The following is a 22846-nucleotide window of genomic DNA, read 5'->3' on the forward strand; positions in this document are numbered from 1 at the left end:
GTGTTGCAGGCAGAAAACTCCTTTCTTCCACCTTTATCGTTCGTGGTTAGACCTCTACGTATTTGTTTTTGCCTCGATTTTTCCTGGCTTTTTTTTTCCTCCTTTTTCCCGTTTTTAGACAAATATATGCTTGTCCTTTTCCCCCTTTTCTTCTTAGATTTTGCGTTGGGGCATCATTAGTAGGTATTTCTCTTTCACCTCGATTTCTTTTGGGGGGGCTGCAACCCTTCACACCCACATCCCATCCCCCTTTTCCAGACCCTGCTTGGGGGCCCCTACCACTGACTCCGTTGACGTCAACCCCGTGCCTTGGCGCCAAGCTGTTGCCTTGACAACCGCAGTCGGATTGGCAGGGTGTGGGAGGCGTGGCGAGGGCCCGAGGCGGGCACCAGGGGCTCGGATTGGTCAGAGGAGAAGCTCCGCCTCTGCAGTGGACCCTGACAAGGAGGTGTCCCGCAGCCCTTGCTGCAGACGCTGGGGAGTCAAGAGTCGCGGGAGGACGAGCATCGGAGGAGAAGCAGAGAGATGTCCACCCTGGGCTGGTGGCGCCGCTGGGCGCCCGGTTCAGTGTGGGCGCACTAGACGGCCGACCTCGGTCGGGCTGTGTGCGCAGAGTGCGGTGCACCGGGAAGGTGAGTCAGCCAGCTACCTGGCTGCCCAGTGGCATGCACCCTCTTGGATACCGTCTGCAGAGTTCAGACGGTGTTCGGGGCGCGTTGCTGCGGGCCAGGAGCGGCAAAATCATGTCACAATTCACCACGGGTGGTTGACAAGGCTGCAAACTGCGCCTTCGGAAAGGTGGTTCGCCATAGCGCGGCCGTGTTGCCGCAGGGATATCAATATACATGGCTGGGATACCCCTTGTATCGAGGACTCAGAGCCTCGGAGTCCCGGGATCTTAGGACCGTAGGGTTTTAAGGGCGAACCACCCCAAATACTGGCAGAATCTAGGCTCCCTGTCTCGTATGCACGGCTGACAGCTAACAGCCGTGCAGACGATGCGCAAGTCCCGTCAGGAGACCCCCCAGGTGGACATCGGAGTGCGGCCCCTAGCCACCTCCTCCCGTGGGTTTCATATGCTTTGCTTAGCAGAGTCTAGGGGCTATGCGGTTAACGCGGTTAACCCGGTTAACCCTATCTCCCGGGTATCTGGATAGCGGGGTCTTTGCAATGTAGCCATCCACCGCTATGCGCTGCACTACCCTTGGGGGCGGGTCTTGTTTTGCCGCAGTGGCCGTGGGCGGGGCCAGGAGCAGCGTAGGGGCGGGGCCAGAGCCGAGGCTGCCAGAGCGACTTTTGGGGCTCCACCCAGCTGGCGCCATCTTGGAGGGTGGAGAGAGGGTTGCCGCGCAGGCTTATTCTGATTGGCTCCCTGCGGCAGGGGCGGGGCTAAGGGAGAGCGACAAGGGCCAAGGCGGACTCTGCAGGCCCAGCCCACCCGGCGCCATCTTGGATGGGCAGCCGACGTGCAGCGCGCAGGCGCGGCTCTGACTTGTTGCCGAAAGAGATCCAAAGGCCGGGAGTGGTTTTGAGACCTCAGGGGTGCTAATGTCCACACCTCCCGTGCTGTCGGGCAGCGAAGGAGCACCCTGACTCTGTCTTTGTGTCTGACTGACTCGGAGGGTAGTCTAGACCCTCCGGGAGCCACGGCCACTAGTTTGCCACGCAAATGCTGCCACCTCGCGGCAGGCTGAAGCACTCTTCCCGTTTTCCCGGGGCTAGTCGTCATCGTCTGATGACGGGGCGGGGCGGCTGTCCTGCAGTCACGTAACTGCGCAGGCGCCATCTTGAATGGCAGCCCACCTGGCTGCAGTGGGCGGGCTCTAGGGAGGGAGGGGCTATTGGGCCTCGCAGCCCCGCCCGCCCCGGCGCCATTTTGTGGGCCGCAAGGGCGGAGCTTGTATCTTGAGTGACAGCTGGACGGGCTTGCCGCAAAGAGGCGGGCTGGAGGGAGGGGCTTCCTGGTCCTGAGTCACCGCAGGGCCCCGCCTACCCTGGCGCCATCTTGCTGGCTGCCGGTGGAGAAGGGGGTGTGGCTGGGAGGAGTTACGGAGGGGGACAGCTGACGTTAGGCGGGCACAGTCTTGAGTGACAGCCGCTGCGGGAGGGAGGTGCTAGGGGCGCCTGGGGGAGGGGCTTTCGTTCTGATTGATGTGTCCACGTAGCTGTATGGGCGTGGGTAGCTCTCTAAGGGTGTCGCCTTGAGTGACAGCTGGACTTGGCTTGCCGCAAGAGGCGGGGCCAGGGGAGCCCCTCCCCCTGGGCGCCATCTTTGCCGGCAGGCCGCGGATGGATACGGTGCAGACGCCATCTTGGCATGGCAGAAGGGCTGGCTGTGGGGGGGAAGAGGGGGTGGGCCTAAGGGCGGAGCCTGCCTGCCATGATTGATTGGCTCCCAGAGGATGACGTCATCCGCCCGGCATAGATGGGACGGCTGAAGTTATGTTGAGTGACAGCTGGCCTGGCTGGCTGTGAGATGCAGGGTAGACGGGGGAGGGTGTGTGGTCCTGAGCGAGCGACCACCGAGCCCACTCACCTTGGCGCCATCTTTACGGGTCGTGAGGGAGCGGCTGACGTTTATGGCACAGGCGCCATCTTGCACGCCGGCTAATCCGGCTGCAAGGGGCAAGCCGCAGGGAGGGAGGGGTTGTCCTTCGTGTGATGGCGCAACCACTGCTGGCTACGGGGCGGTGTCTGAAGCTCTCGATGAGGGTGTCACCTTGAGTGACAGCCAGACTGGCCCGCTTCAAAAAGCAAGGCCAGAGGGGCGTGGTCTCCTGCATCCAGCGTGACCACGGAGCTCCGCCCACCCGGACGCCATCTTTGCTGACGTTCGCGGTGCAGTAGCCATCTTGAGTGACAGCTGGGTTTGCCGCAGAAGGAGGCGGGGCTCTGACCCGGACTGCAGAGTCCAGCCCACCTGGGCGCCATCTTTATTTCCCATGGCTGGCGGCTGACTAATATTCTTTGCGCTGCTATAACCTTGAGCGGCCACTAGATGGGGGCCCAGAGGAAGGCACCACATTTTGATGGCGCATTGATGGCGCTTGAGCCATCTTGAATGGCAGCTGGGTTGGCTGCAGGGGGCAGGTCCAAGGGAGGGGCTTCCTCTTCTTGAGTGACTGGGCCACAGAAGTCCGCCCACCCTGGCGCCATCTTAGTTGGTCGCAAGGGGGCGTATGATTGCTCACTCTGCAGGTGTCGTTTTGAATGACATCTGGGTTTGCTGCAGGAGGTGGGCCAGGGGGCGGGGCGTCCTGGCTCCATGCTCGTTGGCCACAAGGGGGCATCAGGCTTTTCCCGCTATGCAGGTATCATCTTGAGGGAGGGATTCTATTCCTGACTGACGTAATCCTCACAGCCTCACCTACCCTCCCTGACTCCATCTTTGCTAGCCACAAGGGGGAGTCTGACATGCAATACGCATGTGCCACCTGTAGGTAGCAGGTTTGAGGGAGATGCTACCTTTTAAAAAAAAAAATTAATTCTTATTTTACATATTGATCCCAGTTCCTTTTTATTAGTAACGAGCTACAAGCTCTGTGTTATCTGGTAGGCTAAGGACTGGGACCATAGCTGGTTTCATTTTGGGCACAGCAGAGGGCAGAGGTCACAGTCCCCCATCTTATATCCACACAGGTGACTGCATAGGTATCAAAAGGGGAAAGGGTGAGGTTAGACGTAGTGGGAAAGAGGAGGTTGTTGGGTGGGGGGTGAGAGTGGATGGGGCGGGGGTAGAGTGGGTGGGGTGGGCAGCACCCAGAAGATTAGAGCCAATAGAAGGCTACTTTGGGTGACCTCTCCCAGTAGTTTACTCAGAGATTTTTAAGTCTTTCCTTGACCATTTGCTTTCCTCTAATTTTCACCTGCAACATATCTTGTTGCACTTAGAGGACAGGAATGTCACATGGCTAATTAGTAACCAATTAGGTTCTTGGATTGGTTCCTCAATCCAGAATCCCCCTGAAGATGACAAGATACCTCAGGGTTTCTTAAGTGCCCTTGACATAGACAAAGTCTGCAATTGAAACTCGGGGCACAACATGTGTCTTGGGAATAATTGACTACCCGTGACCTTCTATTCTGGGTGGGGTCCTGGACTCATTTGATGTCTGCCTTGTAGGAAAAGAAAACACAAAGCTATTTCAGGTGGCTTCCCACCCAAAGAAGAGTTTAACTGTAAAATAAATTCAGTGTTTCATGTTTCCTTTTTCTTCCACAGCTCTACCTTCTTGATCTTCTATCCTTCTTGGAGACAACTGGCGAGAGGAAGACTGACTAGGTCCTCCAACAGCTAGGCGGCTGGTCCAGGTGAGTCGTACTCACACCTCAGAGCACCACACCCATCCTCTCTTCTTCACACTTTCCTGATGTGCATATGTGCCATACACTATAAGAAGAACACCGTTTGTACTCTCCCAGGAGACGTATACCTATCTGGTGGGTCATGAAGTTGCTAGAACTTCCCCCCTTTTCCCTTAGCCTCACTCCTTCCTTTCCAGTCTCTTATCTCCCTCCCCACCCCACACACACACTTAGGTACTCCTCCCCTCTGGGATAATTTGGGTTCTACTCACCTGCCACCACCCTAGTGTATACTTTGTGCCATGTACTAGGAATGCCGTCTCAACTAGGGAAGGAAGTATTTTCATGGAGTATTAACGGGGGAATTTAAAAAACAAAAATGTATAAAACATGATTGTATGGTTTGTGCCCTTGAAAGTACACATTTGCATGGAGAAATTAATCTGGGAGAGGCCAGATTTAAAGCTGAGCCCTGAAGGATTGTAAATGGTATGTTTCATGGGAGAGACTAGACTGTTCAGAGGGGTCAAAGATGTTCCTCAGGGATGCAGAGAGAGGAGCTGAAAACCCAGGCTGTCCAGAGCAACCGAAGAGGTGATAACAGCCCGGAAAGGTGAGAAAAGGTAAGTTTGAGGGCTTCATAAGAAAGGCCTTGAAAGTCAATGGTAAGTATTTGGGCCTGACCAGAAATGCAATGGGAAGCCACCGAGGTGTCTGAGCCACAGGAGTGACACGAAGATCATGCGTACATTTATTTGTAGGGATCATGTGGTTGCACGGTGCAGAGGGCAGGGTAGCCACACTTGGTTTGGGGAGCACACCTTGAGCTTGGGTGACAGATGGCTTGGCTTGGAGTCCCAATACCAGAAGACAAGCAGGGGGCATGTTGGAGTGGTGCCAAGAAGGGAGACCTCACAGAACTTGCTCCCTTTTTTACTAGTTTGCTGACTGATTCAGACCAGACATGATGAATCACATGATGAGGAGAAGTGAGCAGACTATCCAAAGGTTGTCCATTTGTTCAATCCATCCGCAAGTGTTGATACTCAGCCTATTTGGGACAGAATCATGCCAGACTCTGGCACTCCAGAAGTGAGTGGTATAATCCCTACCGAATGAGAACTCCTATTACCTGGAAAGTAAGGAAATGTGCTTAGCAAAATAGCTGGCTATGCTTTCGGGGGAGCGCTGCCTGGGGAGGGGCTAACATGGCAGAGCGGGCCCCTCTGGAGCCGGGTTGGTGTTTTCCTGGCCCACATGAAGGCCCCCAGGGATCCAGTATGGTGTTCGAGCCTTCGAAGAGCTAGAGATCTTCCTTTACTGAAGGGTCTGTGTGTGTAGGCCCACGTTTTACAAAGCTCAGGGACTCCACTTAAAACTATACCATCATGGGAACTGAAACATAATGCCTCCTCACATCTGCTCCAGAAATTTATGGTGGGATAGGAATGTAGTAACATGGGCCCAAATACTAGAAAGTGTGTGATCAGCAAACTCTCTCCCTGTAGGCAAACCTACATGGGAAATGAAACCATAATGAGGAGGTTGATGGGTGAGTATGCAATCAGAATAGAAGGTGTAGAAGAACCCGATAGCACTGGCCTTTAAGACAGCCTAGTGAAACCACCCGGTCACAGTGATGCCAGTTGCTATGGCAATCAGAAGACCAGATTCCTTATCTATTGCCCCTGTTCTCCGACATCTCCATTCAGGCTAGGTCTGATTAGAGAAGACCTCTTGCCTGTGGATGGTTGGATTAGCCATGTATTGTGACTTAAATTCCCATGCCCCTATCCCCTAAAATAAATAAGATCAGCTGGTCATTCAGATAAGGCCAAACATGTCATGCTGGTCTAGAAGACATTCTGCGTCTTTGAAGTAGCCCTGTCTTAGTGCTGATCATGAAACTTGACCTCTTAGCTATTATTTCCTTTCTTTCTGAACTTTGGGGAAACCCCTCAAGAATGGACAACAATAAGGAGATTTGGCTGCAGTGTGGTAAGTGCTAAGTTTATATTGGGTAGAAGAAGCCCAGGATGTTGTAGCGATGACCAGAAAGAGCCACCAGACCAGAGGGTAGAGGTCATTCATTCCTTGCTCACATTCCCATGTAAGATTACTACTCCCCCCACCCCACCAAAAAAAAAAAAAGAGCAACCGGTTGTCCCATATATACTCCCTTCTTGTTCTTGATTGGACCAGACTAGACACAGGAGCTTAGAGAGGCAAGACAGGAGTCTAGTTTCTAGAGACCAAGCCACAATGCCTATGCCCTAGGGATTCACCCTGAAACTGTCCCACCTTTGTGGTAAGCAGCCCAGGTGACCCTTCAGGTTGTGTGAGTTTGAGACCCACGTCAGATTTTGGGTAAAGGGACACAAAGCTGATGACCCTGTCAGTGTCAGGGCACTTAAACTGAGATGTGAGGTCAGGCCTGGGGCCGGGACAGCACTGGACTCCATGAACATACTGAAGTAGAGACTGCTGGTCTGCAGAAAGAGGCAGGAGACTGGAGCAAACAAGAAGAGAGGAGACGCACACCATGCTGTCCCTGAGAGATGACAAGAGTAACCTCCTCGGTTCCTGACTTTAAAGTTCTCAATTCCAGCCCCCTTTAAATGAGGTAGGTAGAATGAGTTAGTGGGCTGAATGTAGGTGCGCCATGGTGAGGGCAAGAAGTAAGTAAGTAGAAATGGGGCAGGAGGAGATGGGGTAGAGTTTCTCTCTCCTTTGATGGGAATGTGGGAGCCTGAGACCAAAGACTGGAAGGTCACATGATTTCTCTCTTATCACACACAGTCCCAGATGCATTTACCCTGATGTGTGTGTCCCTGCCCATCAGAATGCTCACCCAGGCTTCTCTGGGGGCAAAATGTTCACCCCACTCCCCACTTGAGGCCAAGGATATCTAATGAACTCTATCTTTATTAAACATTATGCTAAATTACATGCACACTCTCCTCTTCTAATTTTAAAGTGAGATAGAAGTAATGCATTATAAAATATAACGCTGATTGGCATCAGTGTTGCCATACAGACCACATGGCAATGCCATCCCCTAATAGGCAGCACCACTGACCTGTGCTTATATATATATCTCCCAGGTCGTAAGAGCAACTTGTTCTCCATAGAAAAGGCTGTTTCATGCCTCTGTGCTTAGGAACTCTTCAAAAGTGGAAAGATAGCCAGCAGCCCTCTCTGCCCAGCATGGGAATGGTGGGCTCGTTACTAGCCCACACCACTTGGCTGCTCTCTTTAGATCCCCTCAGAGTCAGACTAGTAGTATCGGTGGGCCAAACAGGTGCCTCTTGCCAGTATCCAGTTGAGACAGTCAAGAAATGAAAGAAATAGGTTTTCCATGGGGCCAGAATTCAGTCTCGATGTGTAAACAGGATGAAGTAAGATTCCGGTGGGGGAGGGGGGATTCAGTTCTTGGAGCCCCCCCCCCCCTTGAGCACACATTCATAGGGGAAGCAAATGGGAATAGTCACAGGGTGTCACAGGCAGACTTTGGGAGATAAAGGAGTCAGTGAGGAAAGGCACTTTGTCCTGGGGACCCCAGCAGAGCAGTGGGGGAGGGAGGGCTGATAAACCAGAGTAAACTATGTAGAAGAAGAAGAAGAAAAATATAGATTTCTTTCTAATTTTTAAATAGTTATTTTTTTAATTTTTAAACTTTATTATTAAAAATAGATGCGAATTTAAAACATACACACACACACACACACACACACACACACACACACAAAGACTGTGGATTTTGAAATATCACCCTAAATAGAAGTTAGGAAAGTTTATCTTTTTTATTAACCTGTTTTGGTATTTTGGGTTCCTCCATTTCATGACTGGTAGTCATGAATGTTTTCTTCCAGCTTGGTTTATATATACTTCCATACATTTAGATAAACATACAGTTGTAGTTTTCACGTGTAATCAGGTCATTCACCAGCCATTTCAAACTCGAGATCCTTGTGTAAGATTTTGTTTTCTAGGCAGCGTCATCATTTTTATGTACACACAAATCAATATATTTTCAGTAAGGTCAACACACGCATAGATTTTAAAAAGTTTGGTAGGGCTTTCGGAGTGGCTCAGCAGGTCTCATACTGGCTTTGCAAGTAAAGGATGTGGGTCCAGATCTCTAGCACCCATATAAAAGCTAGGTATGGTACCCCATACCTGTACCCAGGGCAGTGAGGGCTGAGAAAGGTGAGTCCCTAGGACTCAGTGGCCAGAGAGTCTTGCCAAAACAAAATGGCCAGATTCAATGAAAGAATGTCTTAAACAATAAAGTGGAGAGTAATAATAGAAGGAGAAACACAAAATCAACCTCTGGCTTCTGTATACATATGTATGAACACATGTACACAGCACACATATATATATGCATGTGTGATAATAATATAAAATTTTAAAAATGAATTAAAATGAAAAGTTTTAGCAATAATGGTAAATTTGATCAGTGGGTGTGGCTTACAGTTTTAGAGTATGTGAATGTGTTGCTATGTTTTACATTTGTAGTTAGGAAATAAAGCTGTGACATTCCTCAAGAGTGTGACTCACTGATTAGGTTATAACATATGAAAAGATTTTTATTCTCACTTCCAGTTATTAGTAAGCCCAGGAGGCATGCTCTCTTCTGGGTACAAAGAGGCAGAGAGACACAGAGACACACACAGAGACAGAGAGACACAGAGACAAAGAGACATACAGTAACAGAGAAAGAGAGAGATAGATGCACACACAGGGAATATGTGTGTGAGAGAGAGACACACAGAGAATCATAGAGTGAGAGTGTGTGTTTTATGCATGTCTTTATTTAGGATATAAGTTTTGTATCTTTCTGTACCTTCTTAAATATTTGCCCATGCTTGTAGGTACTTCGTAAGCATATTTATGGGGATTTATTTATTTTTCTATTAATGGGATTTTCTGTTGCTATATTTATCAGTAAGATTTTTTTTTCCAGTTCGAAATAATACAATGTAATATACAGCGTTATATTTTAAATGCTGTATTTTCTTTCCCTTTAGCTGCATTAGTCAGGGCCTCCAAGATAATGTGGAAGGTGTTTGTGGTAGAGGGAATGCCTTCTTCCCCACTACTAATCTGCTTCTCTGAATTTATTGCGTGCAAGCTCTTTGAAACATGGAATGGTGTATGGGCTCACCCTCTCCCCTTTAATTCATTATCTATAAAGTGTGCCCCTAGAAGAGCACTGTCCCTGGATCGGTAGGATAGCCTTTCATGGACACAGATAATTAATTTTTTAGATTTTGCTAGGCTGCACTTATTAAATATTTTTGCATTTATGGACAAGAAAGATTTGCTATAAAGTACAGCAATAAAAAAGGACAATTGAGCCCCTACCCTGGGGACCTGTGGTAGGGTATACATGTGGGCATTTCAGTATTCTGTTGTGTTCATTCATCTTCAGGTATGTCTCTATATCTCAGATCTGGTACTTAAAAAAAAAAGAATATCTTTTATTCTTTGAATTTTATCTTATCCTCTCCTCGCTTCCTCCCTCCAATTTCTCATGGGACCACAAACTCAGAGTTTTGTATGGACAGCCTCTCTGAGTTATTCTGGGCCAGACTTCCTCAGTCTTAGCCTTTCATTTGATGCTATTAAGCACTGCAGTGTTTTGAGCCTTCAGTGTGTTAGAGACCCCCATTTACTTAGAGTTGCCTTGTCCTTTGAAAGGCAGCATCTTAACCCACTGTTGGATAGACTATATCTTGTCTATCACCAACAACACTTGAATGATGCCATTCTTGGCCCTGTGCCCTTGAATATCTCAGGGGTAACAAAGGCGTGGGGCTGAGGACTCAATATACACACTTCTAATTTTGATGAACTCTGCAGTTCTGCAAGCAGCATGCAAGTGTGCTCATTTCTTTGCAGGCAAGCACACAAACAGGAATGTCATCCAACTTTCCACCATTTTGTTTCTAAGCCCCTCCCTCCCCTTTTTTTAAATTCTCTTCTCTCTCTCTCTCCCTCCCTCCCTTGGGTTGCAGAGGTGGCTTGGTCAGCAAAGTGCTTGCCTCGCAAGCATTAGGACTGAGGGTGATCCCCAGAATCCATATTAAAAATTAAATTCAGGCAGGGTCTAGTAGTGCACATCTTCAATCCCAGCATTGAGGAGGCAGAGGTAGGCAGATCTCTGTGAGTTCAAGATTAGCCTGGTCTACAAAGTGAGTTGCTGGACAGCCAGGGCTGTTATACAGAGACACCCTGTCTCAGAAAAAAATAAATTCAGTTTTGAAGCTGGGTATGGTGACACATACCTTTAGTCTTTGGAAGGCAGGCATATCTCTATGAATTCAAGTTAACTGGTCCACATACTGAGTTCCAGACCCTGTCTCACATAGGAAAAAAAAAAGTTGTTGTGATATCTGTAATCCCAGTATTGGTAAGGTGAAAATAGGTGCATCAGTCTATGTGGTGAGTTCCAGGTCAGTGAGAGATTCTATCTCTCAAAAAGAAAAGATGGTTAAGATGGTTGGTAACTGAGGAACAGCAGAACTAATCATGGAAGGCACCTGAGGAAATGATGTTAATGTCAGCCCCCAAAGGGCCAAGTGTTGGAGCTAACACCACTTAGAAGGTTGTATAACTGTGAAGGAAAAGTCTTGGCCCCCCTTGGGTGAGCTGATGGAAATAATGATGGAGCTGTCCATCAATGTCTAGTTGGGAGCTACCAGCCACTTGTAGCTACTTGGCACCTGAAATGTACTGGTACAAACGGGAGACTGGGTTTACTACCTTTAACCCTGAAACAGCACACATAGTCAATGGTGATGTGGTAGAGCCTCCGAGGCCTAAAGATGTTAACAAAGAGAAAATGTAATCATTTGTAATCACAGTGCTCATACATGTATGGTCATCCATTTCTTTGCAGGTTGTATGTTGTACTGTAACAACTGCCTTAAGGGCAGAACTGGCAGGGCCAGGTCCATCTCTGATGTCATCCCCTTTAACACTTTGGCTAAAAAGGAACACTGACATCCAATCTTAGTCACGGCTGGGGGCCTTGAGAGCGTCCCCTATGCTTTTCATTGGCAAGTGAAACGTGTTAGGGATATTAGCTTATTCCAGATAAGGTATAAAGGACTGTAGGTGCTGCTTCCATTTCACAGATGATAGAGTCCAAGGTACTTGGGTCAATTCTTATTCCGATGCTGATGTGCAGCCTTTGACTTCTGCTACATGCACACCACTCCTTCCAACTTCCAGGTGTATGCATGCCACGTGCTTTCAGTTGACTCTTTCTTGTGTTTGGTTCCTCCAAGTAAGACTTTTTAATTTGAGAAATGCTAACTCCAAATCACTTGTCCACCACCAAACCTGAGACATTCTGTGTGACCTAGGGAGTGGCATGACTAAATAGCTAGATGCCATCCTAAAAGACCCAGCCGATCTGAATTCTTTCAGTAGAGGTCTTGGCACTTATTGTATGTAGAACTTGTTAGGCCTCAGACAACCCTGCTCAGGCTCTAAAAATTCTGCCTCGATTGGTTACAGGCAGACCCTCACGGCAAGAGGAGATCAGCCAGCCAGCCCTGAAAAGCTCAAGCCCTCGGGTGTGAGCAAAGTAGACAACTGTGAAAAACTCACCACTCCACTGGAGAATTACAAGATGTACCACCAGGAAGGTGAGGCACTAGAGGTGGTATTAGTTGGCTTACACAGCATTTACTAGGGTTGTGTCTGAGTACTTCCATGACTGTTCTGGTCTGGACATTCTCTCTTGAGGGGTAAGGAAATAGGATCACCCAATAGATAGAACCACCACTGATCCGGCAGAAGAAAAGCGGACCATCCTCAGGGAGGAAGTCCATTAAGTAGAGAACTTCCCATCACTGTCACGGGGTGCTACCTTAGGAAGTGGCATGTTGGCTGCTTTTGTGTGGGGGTGAAGTAGAGCTGGTCACAGCCATGTTCCCCACCCAGTCTTTAAGTAGCAAGAGTACATACATGCCCTGGAAGGGCTGACGAAGAGGAAAGTTCTGATCACTGAAGCTGCGGGGGAGAGGCAGCTCTAAGTGAGAACACAGGTCAGCAAAAGCATTAAGTTACTGTCTGGTGTCTTCTTAGACGACACCAACAGTGACATGACCAGTGACGACGACATGAGCCGGACTGGGAGAGAAACCCCACCACCTCGATCGTCCCATTCTTTCAGCAGTGAGTACCTCACCAAATGCCTCTGTAAAGATACAGACAGCATCACTCACAGAGCCCAGGAGAGATTCATTGAGGCATTTTTATATTAAAACAGACGCCTACAATGGAATGTCATGCAGGAGATTATTATTTTTTTTTAAACAATAGTATATTTATACTATTTAGTATCTACTTAAAGCTATGCAAGCAGAATTACCCTTAGGGTGGACATGTGTTCCACCTCCTCAGGTTCTTTCCAGTAAGAACGTTGTACAATTTAAAGCCAGCTGGCCCATGCTAGACATACAAGGCCTATGGTCCCCTTTCTGTATGGGGACTGGGCCACTTAGAAGGCGAGAGAAAATTGGGAGGTCTGAAGTAGCGCTGGCTTACAGTCTTAACTCCAGTCCTTGCTGTAAAGCAAGCCCCGCTTGGGAAAAGCTTGTAGGGTAGCTACCAAGCCTGTGAGTCTGGAACTTTCCACGTTGCACCCATCTCCTCGATGGAGGCATGTGTGTACACATGAGGGAAACACATATGTCAGAGCACTTCTGACCACTCAAATGCCTGACCTGCCTAGGTGACCGAGACCAGGAGCGCAGGGGCAGGAGCAGAGAAGTCGAGCCTCGAGACCGCTGGGCATACACCAGGAATCCCAGAAGCAGTAAGTTGTCTGCTGGCCTGCGGCTTAGGGCAGAGGCTATGTGCACAGGGCCTCCCAAGGCCCAAGTGCTCAATTTGGGTTGTATTCCTGTTACTAAAAAGTTTAGTTTGAAGCTCTAGCTTCTGAACTTCTCTCTGCAGAGCCATTTCACACCACTGACTGTTGTTTACTCATTTTCCCTAAGCAGACATGTTTTAAAGAAAACTAGATGTTTACACACACACACACACACACACACACACACACACACACACACAAACTGTATTGCTACAAAACTGAGCAAAATATATAAAGTACCACAGACAAAGATGTGACCATGTAAAGCAAACAGGTTTCCATGACAACAATGCTGCCTGCCATGGCTTCATTGTTGCGGGGAGACACCACATCAAAGTGCCCCGCCGAATTGGAATAGAGTGATAAATGCCACCATGTCAATGCATTGTTGGTGGCCATGCCACCACAGACTATCTCTTGTTCCTCCTGGACTTGAAAGATGCCGCACTTATCACCAGAGCATCCCAAAAGTGTAATCAGGAAGTGAATTTCAATCCCACCACATTCACCAATGGTCGGGGTACCTTTGGCACCCCGCTGGGCTTCACCTCTAGTCTCGGATGAGGAAGCCCAAAAGGGTCAGTGACTGAGAACAGGAATGCACGGAATGCAGGCCTGTGCCTGGACCCACACATCTGTGGCTGGAGTTTGACTCCAAGAGTGGGAAGGAAGGGCGAGGCAGGAATGCCGGGGTGCCGCCAAGCCCTTGCACAGAAAGCTCAGAAAACACGTACATGTTTTGCACACTCACACCCCAGGTAGGTTCTGAGGTTGGCAGGGACACCTGAGCCCTGCCGTGTTGGACTAGGGCTTGCACGCCTCTGATGTCTGTCCTCCTTCTAGGGCTGCCTCAACGGGATCTTTCCCTTCCTGTGATGTCAAGACCCCATTTTGGACTGGAGAGAGATAATGACAGACGTTCCTTGGATTATGAGTCTCGATCTGAGGTATGCTCAGGTTTCCTCTCTTTCCAGAAAAAAAAAAAAAAAAAAAAAAAAAAGCCTATCTTCATTTCACACCAAGGATGCCCATCTTTTCCCTGATGATGCCTTCATCCACCCCTAGATGCCCACTGGTGGCTGGGAGCCCTCAGTCACTCTCAAAGGGAGGCAGGGATCATCCCAACAGGTGACGGGTGGCCAGGTCACCGCTGCCCTACTCTTAATTGGTCTGCATAACCAGAGGAGCACCTGCCCCCGCAGGGTGTGCCACTCAATAGGGCAAGCGGCAGAAGGGCCCCAGCTTTTTACTGGCCCCCAGGGAGTCAGGGGAATGAAAAGCTGTGAGCTTGGAAAGTGGACTGGGAAGGGAGAACAAAGGCTCTGGAGCTGACGAGAATGGGGTGCAAAACCTGGCTGTGTGGGATTGGGCTGCCTAACTCAGCCGGACCTCAGATTCATCGGTAAAAATGGATGTGGCGAGTGTCTCCCAGTTCCATTATGAGGAGTCAGTGCGAGTCACACACCCGTGTGGGACGCGAGTCCCCATTATGTTATCTGGCACGCGGTAGACACACCGTGTTAGCAGTCACAGCCCTCATTGTGGTAGGGCAGTTGGTAAAGGGGGTAAAGAGATGGGGTTTAAGCTGGCTCTGGACTGACAGAGAGGAGGAGAGGAACCTCGGCTTTAACAGGCCTCGGGAGGAAGGGAGGAGCCAGAGGCAGAGGCTTCACTTCCTTTGTAATTAAGCGTCCAAGTCCCTGGGAAACATAGCTGTGGTCAAGACAGACAGGATCCCTGCTCTGAGATGCTGTTGCCAGTAGTGATGTTCACAAAAATGACAGCTCTAGTGTTGACTTGGATCAAAGAAAGATGCCTTCAGGGCAGCAACACTTGACCTGTGAGGGGCTGAGAGGAGGGGGTCAGGCTCAAGGTTAGAGGGGATGCCCACCTTTAGGGAGAGTACGGGCAAAGACTTTGTGATTAGAGTTAAGTGAAAGCCAGGCACCTGGCAAACCAGAGGAGAGCCAGGGGACGACTGGGGCACACGGGGCTGGATTGCTGGTGCCTGAGAGTTGGGCTTTGTCTAGTTCTGCTGCTTATATTCCTTTCCACGGCAATGCTTGAAGAGTTGCTGACCAAGGGCCAGGCCTGTAGAATGCCCAAGTGCAGACGCTGCCGACGCCCGCTTACTCAGAGTAGAAAGGGGGCATGAGATGGTGCAGATCACATTTTGAGGATGTACAGAACAGAAAGCTCTCTCTCTATCTCTTTGATCACATGCAAACCCCTCAATAGTGCATGTGTGTAGCTCGTGTTGTGAAAACATTGCTTTCAGGACACCTCTTCCGCTCCAACTCGTCTGCAGTTGATGGCAAACAAAAAAGCCAGCTACAGCTTTAAGGCCATTTAAATGAACCTATCTTCATACAAAAGCACCATTTTGTTTTATTGAAAGCAGTGTAGTTCGGCCTTTATGCAAATTAGACAGGTAGGTAAATATTAAAACAGACACATCTGCCATCGACCTTGTGCTCTGAGTACCCCAGGGATGGTGACCCTTTATCTTTCACGCTCCCATCCTCTTGACTCCTAGCTCTCTGGCAGCCTTCACTCTGTGGGCTCTGGTCTCCTGTGTCAACACAGGTTCATCTGTGTACCCATTTGCTCCGCCCCCTGTCCCCCCCAGCCCGGGTGTCACAGAGCGCTGACCTCCACGTTACTTGCCATCTGGAAAGAGAAGGGACACTCCACAGAAAGAATGTAGTTAGCTTTCTGGATGACAGTTTGGCAGGTGCTTGCTGAAACCTCTGTAGTGTGGTTTTTGCCCTCCTTTCCACCCTAACCTAGAAATACTTCCATTTCTGAGGCTCTGCTTCATTTTCCTGCCCTGATTTTTGTTGTTTGCTTCTTAATGATGGGACATGGGCAGTTGCATAGATGAAGCTTCTTAAACTATGATGCTTGACTTTTCTTTCTTTTTTTTTTTTTCTTTTTGCTGTATTCCCCATGTTTCTATTAAAATCCCAGCCTCTTTCTAGTCACAGAATAATAATGAATTTAACATCAAGACACTTATGTTTTCTTTGCATAACTTCCCTTAACATTTAAACAACAACCACATTGTGGAACTTGAACCCACAATGTTGCAATATTGCAAGTTCGCACCATTTTACAATGAAGGATCTGAGGCTCTGAAACGTTTCCACATCTAAGGTCGCACAGCTCATAAATGATGCTTTTGACCCTACAGTTCTCTCCAGCTCCAAAGCCTATAGACTCCCTCAGCACCCTCTCCATCTCCCAGTAACCCCCCAGGCCTCAGTGCCATCACTCCTGGCATTGCAGCCCACCAAGACAGTGAAACTCTAGTACTGCCTTCTGGTAATAAGCGAAGGTCTTGGAGAATCCCGCAGAGAAGATTTTCCGGACTATTACAGGGAGTTTTGTATTTCTTTTTGAGAGAAATATCTATTAAAATAAAGGTAGCTCTAAGCTGGGAGCTTGGAATGCGTTGAGTTACTTGGAAACCATACATACTGGAAACTCCACACTGTAGCCATGCTATGCACTAGAGAGACAGGAAGGGAACTTAAAACCACACCGTCTGACCAGATGTCTGCTAGAGCACATTTCTTTCTGTTCCCATGCATGCTGATTATTTAGCCTGCATGGGCTTTCCCAACAGCTCACCACCCCCACCCCACCCCACCCCAGGCCCCTTTACATACTGTAATTTCTTTCACCTACCACTCCAGGCTCCCCTGGAGGCCCTCTGCAAAACCTTTGCTCACTGTTCAGGCTCACCCTGAACTGCCCTTCAAATAAACCCATGTAGCATTTATTATCTGTATCCCAATTTACTGTTTATTGTTCTCTAATTGTTTCATGAGTCTTTTCTCTCCAACCAAATTATAAGCTGCATGAGGGCAAGGAATATGTGTCATGCGTCTTTGGGATCTGCCTCAGAGTGTAGCACAAGGTAGGTACGACGTAGGCCCCTAGTAACACTTGCCTTGGATCGCTCAGAACCCCAAATACCGTGAGCACTTCCTATATAACTTCATATACGTAGCTCCCATGTCGCCAACATTCTCGTTTGGAACATCCATGGGGACAGATTCCATTGAGAGGCCTGTGTTTGGTGTTTTAGGATGCTGAGTCATACCAGAATGTTGTGGACCGCAAAGAGGACAAGAAGCCTCAGAATCCAATTCAGGACAACCTGGAGAACTACAGAAAGCTGCTCTCACTGGGTAAGCACCGACTCCCTTCGGCCATTTTCAGTCTTGTCATTGGAGCCTTTGTTACCTTGCTCATTTCAGCTCGCTTGTGCCCATGCCTAGTATATGTGAACCTTGAGGATAACAAGAAGTCTTTGGTGAACTTGCCCATCTGTGAGATTTGAGTATTATAGAAATCTGTCCAGCTTTGATTGAAGCATGTATTGTATAGACTGGGACAGTTTTTCTATATGATCCCAGGGCCCCATGTGGACTCCTTCAGAAGTCATATAACCTAAACTGGCAGTAGGCAGTTGCAGTGAATACCGGTAAATCTGAGGGGTCTATGGAGTTAGAGAGTAGCTAGAGAAAGGACATCGAGAAGTAGGGGCTATCACAGCACTGTATGCTGAATCTGAGCATCACCAACTGAGGCCAGCCTTGGCTACCTACATAGTGAGACCCTCTAAGAAAGGACAGAGGCTCTCGAAAAAGCGATCAAATGGTAGACGCTACAAGAGGGTACCAAATGCATGCATATAGGGAGTGTTTGTAAGGCTTTCTAGGTGCAAATACATTTAAGAGAGTCGAACTGTAGATTACACCAGATTAGAAAATGAAAGACATTCAAAGATTTGGATATGAGATAGTTCACATTTCCTTACTTCGGGTGGTTGGGGGAAAGGATCAATTTATGGCCACGAGTCTGAGTCTTCAACATAAATTTGAGCCGCCATTCTGTTCTTGTTAACCAGGAGTACAGCTTGCCGAAGACGACCGACACTCTCACATGACACAAGGTCACTCTTCGAGACCCAAGAGAAGTGCCTACCCAAGCACCAGCCGAGGTGAGTGACAAGCCGATGCCACACTCCACGTCCTCCAACACCACACACACACGTACACTGTCCTGAGCTCAGGGACGAGTTACACGCGGGGGTTTCTTTCCAGGTCTGAAACCCATGCCTGAAGCCAAAAAGCCAGCGCACCGACGCGGAATCTGCGAGGATGAATCTTCTCACGGAGTGATAATGGAAAAATTCATCAAGGATGTGTCACGCAGCTCCAAATCCGGAAGAGCCAGGGAGCTGAACGAGCGTCCTCCTCCGAGGTTCCCCAGGCCCAGCGACAACTGGAAGGACAGCTCCTCAACCAAAAGAGAGTCAGTGGCCCAGGAGAGGGCTCCCGAAGGGCCCACGTTCAGGGGGGGTTTCAGGGTCAACACAGAGCTGCTCTCCAGGAGCCGGGCTCTAGAAAGGAAGAGGCGCTACCACTTCGATTCTGATGAGAAGGGTTCAGGCCATGAGCATAAGAGCTGTGTGAGGAAGAAGCCCTTTGAGTGTGGTAGTGAGGTGAGACAGGCTATGAGCATGGGTAGCCTCAACTGCGCGCCCCCCTACTCTGATGCTCAGCCAGCTGATTTGGGGGCAGACCCATACGTGTGTGATGAGTGTGGCAGGACATTCAGTGTCATCTCTGAGTTTGTCGAGCACCAGATCATGCACACCAGGGAGAACCTCTATGAGTACGGAGAATCCTTTATCCACAGTGTAGCTGTCAATGAAGTGCAGAAAGGTCAGGGAGGGAAACGCTTTGAGTGTAAGGAATGCGGGGAAACCTTCAGCAGGAGCGCTGCCCTGGCAGAGCATCGCCAAATCCATGCTAGAGAGTACCTCGCCGAATGCAGAGGTCAGGGTGATGAGGACACCATCATGCCTAGCCCGACCTTCAGTGAGCTGCAGAAGATGTACGGCAAAGACAAGTTCTATGAGTGCAAGGTGTGCAAGGAGACCTTTCTGCACAGCTCCGCCCTGATCGAGCACCAGAAAATCCACGGCAGAGGCAACCCAGGAGATGACAGAGAAAACGAGCGCGAGCGCGAACGCGAGCGCATGCGTGCACGCGCACGGGAGCAGCGGGAACGGGAACGCGAGCGTGAGCGCGAGCGGGAGCGGGAGCTCGGAGAACCCTTTCTGACCTGCCCCAACTTCAATGAGTTTCGGGAAATGTACCGGAAAGACAAGATCTACGAGTGCAGGGTGTGCGGGGAAAGCTTCCTCCACCTCTCCTCCCTGAGGGAGCATCAGAAGATCCACACCAGAGGAAACCCATTTGAAAATAAGAGCAGGGTGTGCGAAGAGACCTTCGTCCCCAGTCAGTCCCTCAAGAGGCGCCAGAAAACTTTCCGGGAGAAGCTGCTCGAGTTTAGCAATGCCAGAAATGCATTGATGGAAAACACAGGCCCCGGTGACCACCAGAAAAATCGTTCTCGAAAGAATTTCTTTGAAGTCAGGGGATTTGAGAAGCCCTTTGCTGAATCTCAGAAGAGTCACACAATAACAAGACCACCTGGAAACAAAGATGACGACAAGCCGTTCACCATCAGCACCAACCCTAATGACAAGCCGAAATTCCCCACCATGGAAAATGGAAGCCAGGGGAAACCTTACCAGAGGTCCGTCATTCACAGCTTGGGCCCTGCAGAAGTTCAGAAGAGTCGTGGGGCGCTCTTCACTAAACCCAAACCACTGGTAGAGTCTAGCACCCAGACCTCGGGTATCTTTAACCACCGCAGAGTCCTGTCTGGACTCTATGAAGGAAAGGAATACAAGGGATCCATCATCCACAGCTTGCCTGCTCCTCGCCCTCTGAAACGTCACAGAACAAATAACCAGATTGGATGCAATGAGGAGGGAGAGTCCTCCATTTTCATCTCAGATCTTAACAATAAACGTCGGAAGATTCCTACCGGAGAAAACACTTACGAAGGAAGTACCAGCAACAGCCACAAAGATCCCATCCTCCCGATTATCCCTCGGGCTGAGCCTCCAAGTCTTTCGGGAGAATCCCGTGATGTCACATTTTCAGTTCCCAGCTCAAGTGTTCGTGAACACCAGAAAGCTCGTGCCAAAAAGAAGTACATTGAGGCCAGGAACAACGAGACCTCTGTAATTCACTCCCTGGGGCCTTTTGGCGACCTGCAAGCAATTCGCCGCAGAGCCAAGATCTTTGAGTGCCAGGAATGTGGGGAGGCCTTTGCTCGTAGGTCTGAGCTCATTGAGCACCAGAAGATTCACGACAGAGAGCGGCCCTCCGGAAGCCGGCATTATGAGCGATCTGTCATCCGCAGCCTGGCCCCTAGCGACCCTCAGACCAGTTATGCCCAAGAACGTTTCATTCAAGAGCAAGTGCGCAAATTCAGAGAGTTTGGTCAGCGCTCTGCTACCAGCAACAGCCTCACTGTACAGAAAATCTATACCCAAGAGAAATATTATGCCGAGGAGCCTCATGCTAAAGAAACTCATGGCCAGAAGATTCATGACAAAGAGCCCAAGGGTAAGGAGCCCCATGGCCAGGAGCCCCATGGCGATGAGCCCCAGGACAAGGAACCCGTTGATCAGGAGATGCACAGTGAAGAGACCCATGGTGATAAGCCCAATGGCCAGGAGCCTCACGGCGATGAGCCCCATGACAACCAACCCATCGATCAGGAGATGCGCAGCGAAGAGCCTCACGGTGACGAGCCCCAAGGTGAGGAGTCCCAAGGCCAGGCGAAAGTCGAAGACATCACCACTCAGGCCTCAAGTCCCGATGAGCACCGGAAAGATGACGTCAGCGACACAATCCACGAATGCCAGGATTGTGGCCTGGGCTTCTCCGACCTCACAGACCTCACCAGCCACCGGGATGTCCACAGCCACAAGTCTCTGGTTGACAGTCGCGAATACGCACACTCGGAGGTTCATGTCCACTCCGTCAGTGAATTTGAGAAAAAATACTCGGGAGAGAAGCTGTACGAATGTCCCAAGTGCGGGGAGTCTTTCATTCACAGCTCGCTGCTTTTCGAGCACCAGCGCATCCACGAACAAGACCAGCAGTCCTCAGCAAAGACCTGTGACGACGGCTTCGTCGCTGTCTTACCCGCGAGGCCAAGGAGGAACCGCGCCACTGAGGTGAATCCCGCCGTGGCTGGCTCAGCCATTCGATGCCGTCAGTGTGGGCAAGGCTTCATTCACAGTTCTGCCCTAAATGAGCACATGCGACAGCACCGTGACGACGAAGCAATGGAGCAGGGCGAGTTGGCAGAGGAGATCTTCATTCAGGGCCTGGCCCTCACCGAGTACCAGGGAAGCGAGACCGAGGAGAAGCTCTTCGAGTGCACCATCTGCGGGGAATGCTTCTTCACTGCCAAACAGCTCGGGGACCACCACACCAAAGTTCACAAGGATGAGCCCTACGAGTATGGGCCTTCCTACACCCATGCCTCCTTTCTCACCGAGCCTCTCAGGAAGCACATCCCACTGTACGAGTGCAAAGATTGCGGGCAGCCCTTCCTCGACGACACAGTCCTCACCGAGCGCATGGTGTTTCACCCAGAGCGAGAGGGGGGATCAGACATAGTAGCCGCCACCGCCCAAGAGGTCGAAGCCAATGTCCTCATTCCACAAGAAGTACTGAGGATCCAGGGGTCGAATGCAGAAGCTGCTGAGCCCGAGGTGGAGGCCGCGGAGCCCGAGGTGGAGGCCGCGGAGCCGGAGGTGGAGGCCGCGGAGCCTAACGGAGAGGCCGAGGGACCAGATGGAGAAGCCGCTGAGCCAGACGGAGAAGCTGAGCAGCCCAATGGAGAGGCGGAGCAGCCAAACGGCGATGCCGATGAGCCCGACGGAGCCGGGATCGAAGACCCCGAAGAGAGAGCCGACGAGCCCGAGGAAGAAGTTGAAGAGCCAGAGGGAGACGCGGATGAGCCGGATGGTGCAGACATCGAAGACCCAGAAGAGGAAGGGGAAGACCAGGAGATTGAGGTCGAAGAACCATACTACCACTGCCACGAGTGCACAGAGACCTTCGCTTCCAGTGCAGCGTTTGGCGAACACCTGAAAAGCCACGCCAGCGTGATCATCTTCGAGCCAGCCAACCCTCTCGGAGAGTCCTCCGGCTACATTGAACGTGCCAGCACCAGCGCAGGCGGCGCCGAGCAGGCCGATGACAAGTACTTCAAATGCGACGTGTGCGGGCAGCTCTTCCACGACCGCCTCTCCCTTGCCAGACACCAGAATTCTCACACTGGCTGAGAATCCAGGCCAAGGAAAAACAACAAAACAAAAACAGGACAAAAACCAAACCTTCCTCCCAGAACCAGACCCTTAATAAATCACAGAGAGAGCCTACACCAACCCACAATGTTAATAGAAATCCACCTTGCTATACTCACGCCGGACTTCTCATCGGATCGCTCAGACTGAAAAAGAGAGACAGAGAGAGAGAGGAAGAGAGAGAGAAAGAGGGAGATTGGATGCAGAGACTCTTTTCAGTCTTAGTTAGCTATTCCCTGTCGGACATCAGTGTGCACTCGGGGAAGCTAGAGCATACATCTCACTTTTCATCCGAGTAACTAGATTGAGGGAAAACCCAGTGACTATTCAGGACCACAGAGGGTGCCCCAATCGACTGACTGTAAATGACAGCCTTTTCATACCCTATACAT

General features: G+C 50.0%; 1 protein-coding gene across 3 annotated transcripts; it reads left to right on the top strand.

Annotated features, from left to right (window-relative positions):
* The first annotated feature begins 112 nt into the window (after window positions 1-112).
* On the top strand, window positions 113-22595 carry Peg3 (paternally expressed 3). 3 transcript variants are annotated; one of them, XM_051207759.1, is made up of 9 exons: window positions 113-632; window positions 4223-4311; window positions 11836-11966; window positions 12409-12498; window positions 13058-13141; window positions 14042-14145; window positions 17292-17394; window positions 18117-18209; window positions 18313-22595. In XM_051207759.1, the coding sequence occupies exons 3-9, from the start codon at window positions 11951-11953 to the stop codon at window positions 22431-22433; spliced, it is 4611 nt and encodes a 1536-aa protein (XP_051063716.1). In that variant the 5' UTR covers window positions 113-632; window positions 4223-4311; window positions 11836-11950; the 3' UTR covers window positions 22434-22595. The 3 variants fall into 3 exon arrangements, with proteins under 3 accessions (XP_051063716.1, XP_051063717.1, XP_051063715.1); XM_051207760.1 differs by having other exon boundaries at window positions 11840-11966; XM_051207758.1 differs by lacking the exons at window positions 113-632; window positions 4223-4311 and adding an exon at window positions 6704-6928.
* Window positions 22596-22846: the final 251 nt, after the last annotated feature.

The sequence above is a fragment of the Phodopus roborovskii genome, unplaced genomic scaffold (assembly GCF_943737965.1).
Source record: "Phodopus roborovskii unplaced genomic scaffold, PHOROB, whole genome shotgun sequence".
NCBI classification, from domain to species: domain Eukaryota; kingdom Metazoa; phylum Chordata; class Mammalia; order Rodentia; family Cricetidae; genus Phodopus; species Phodopus roborovskii.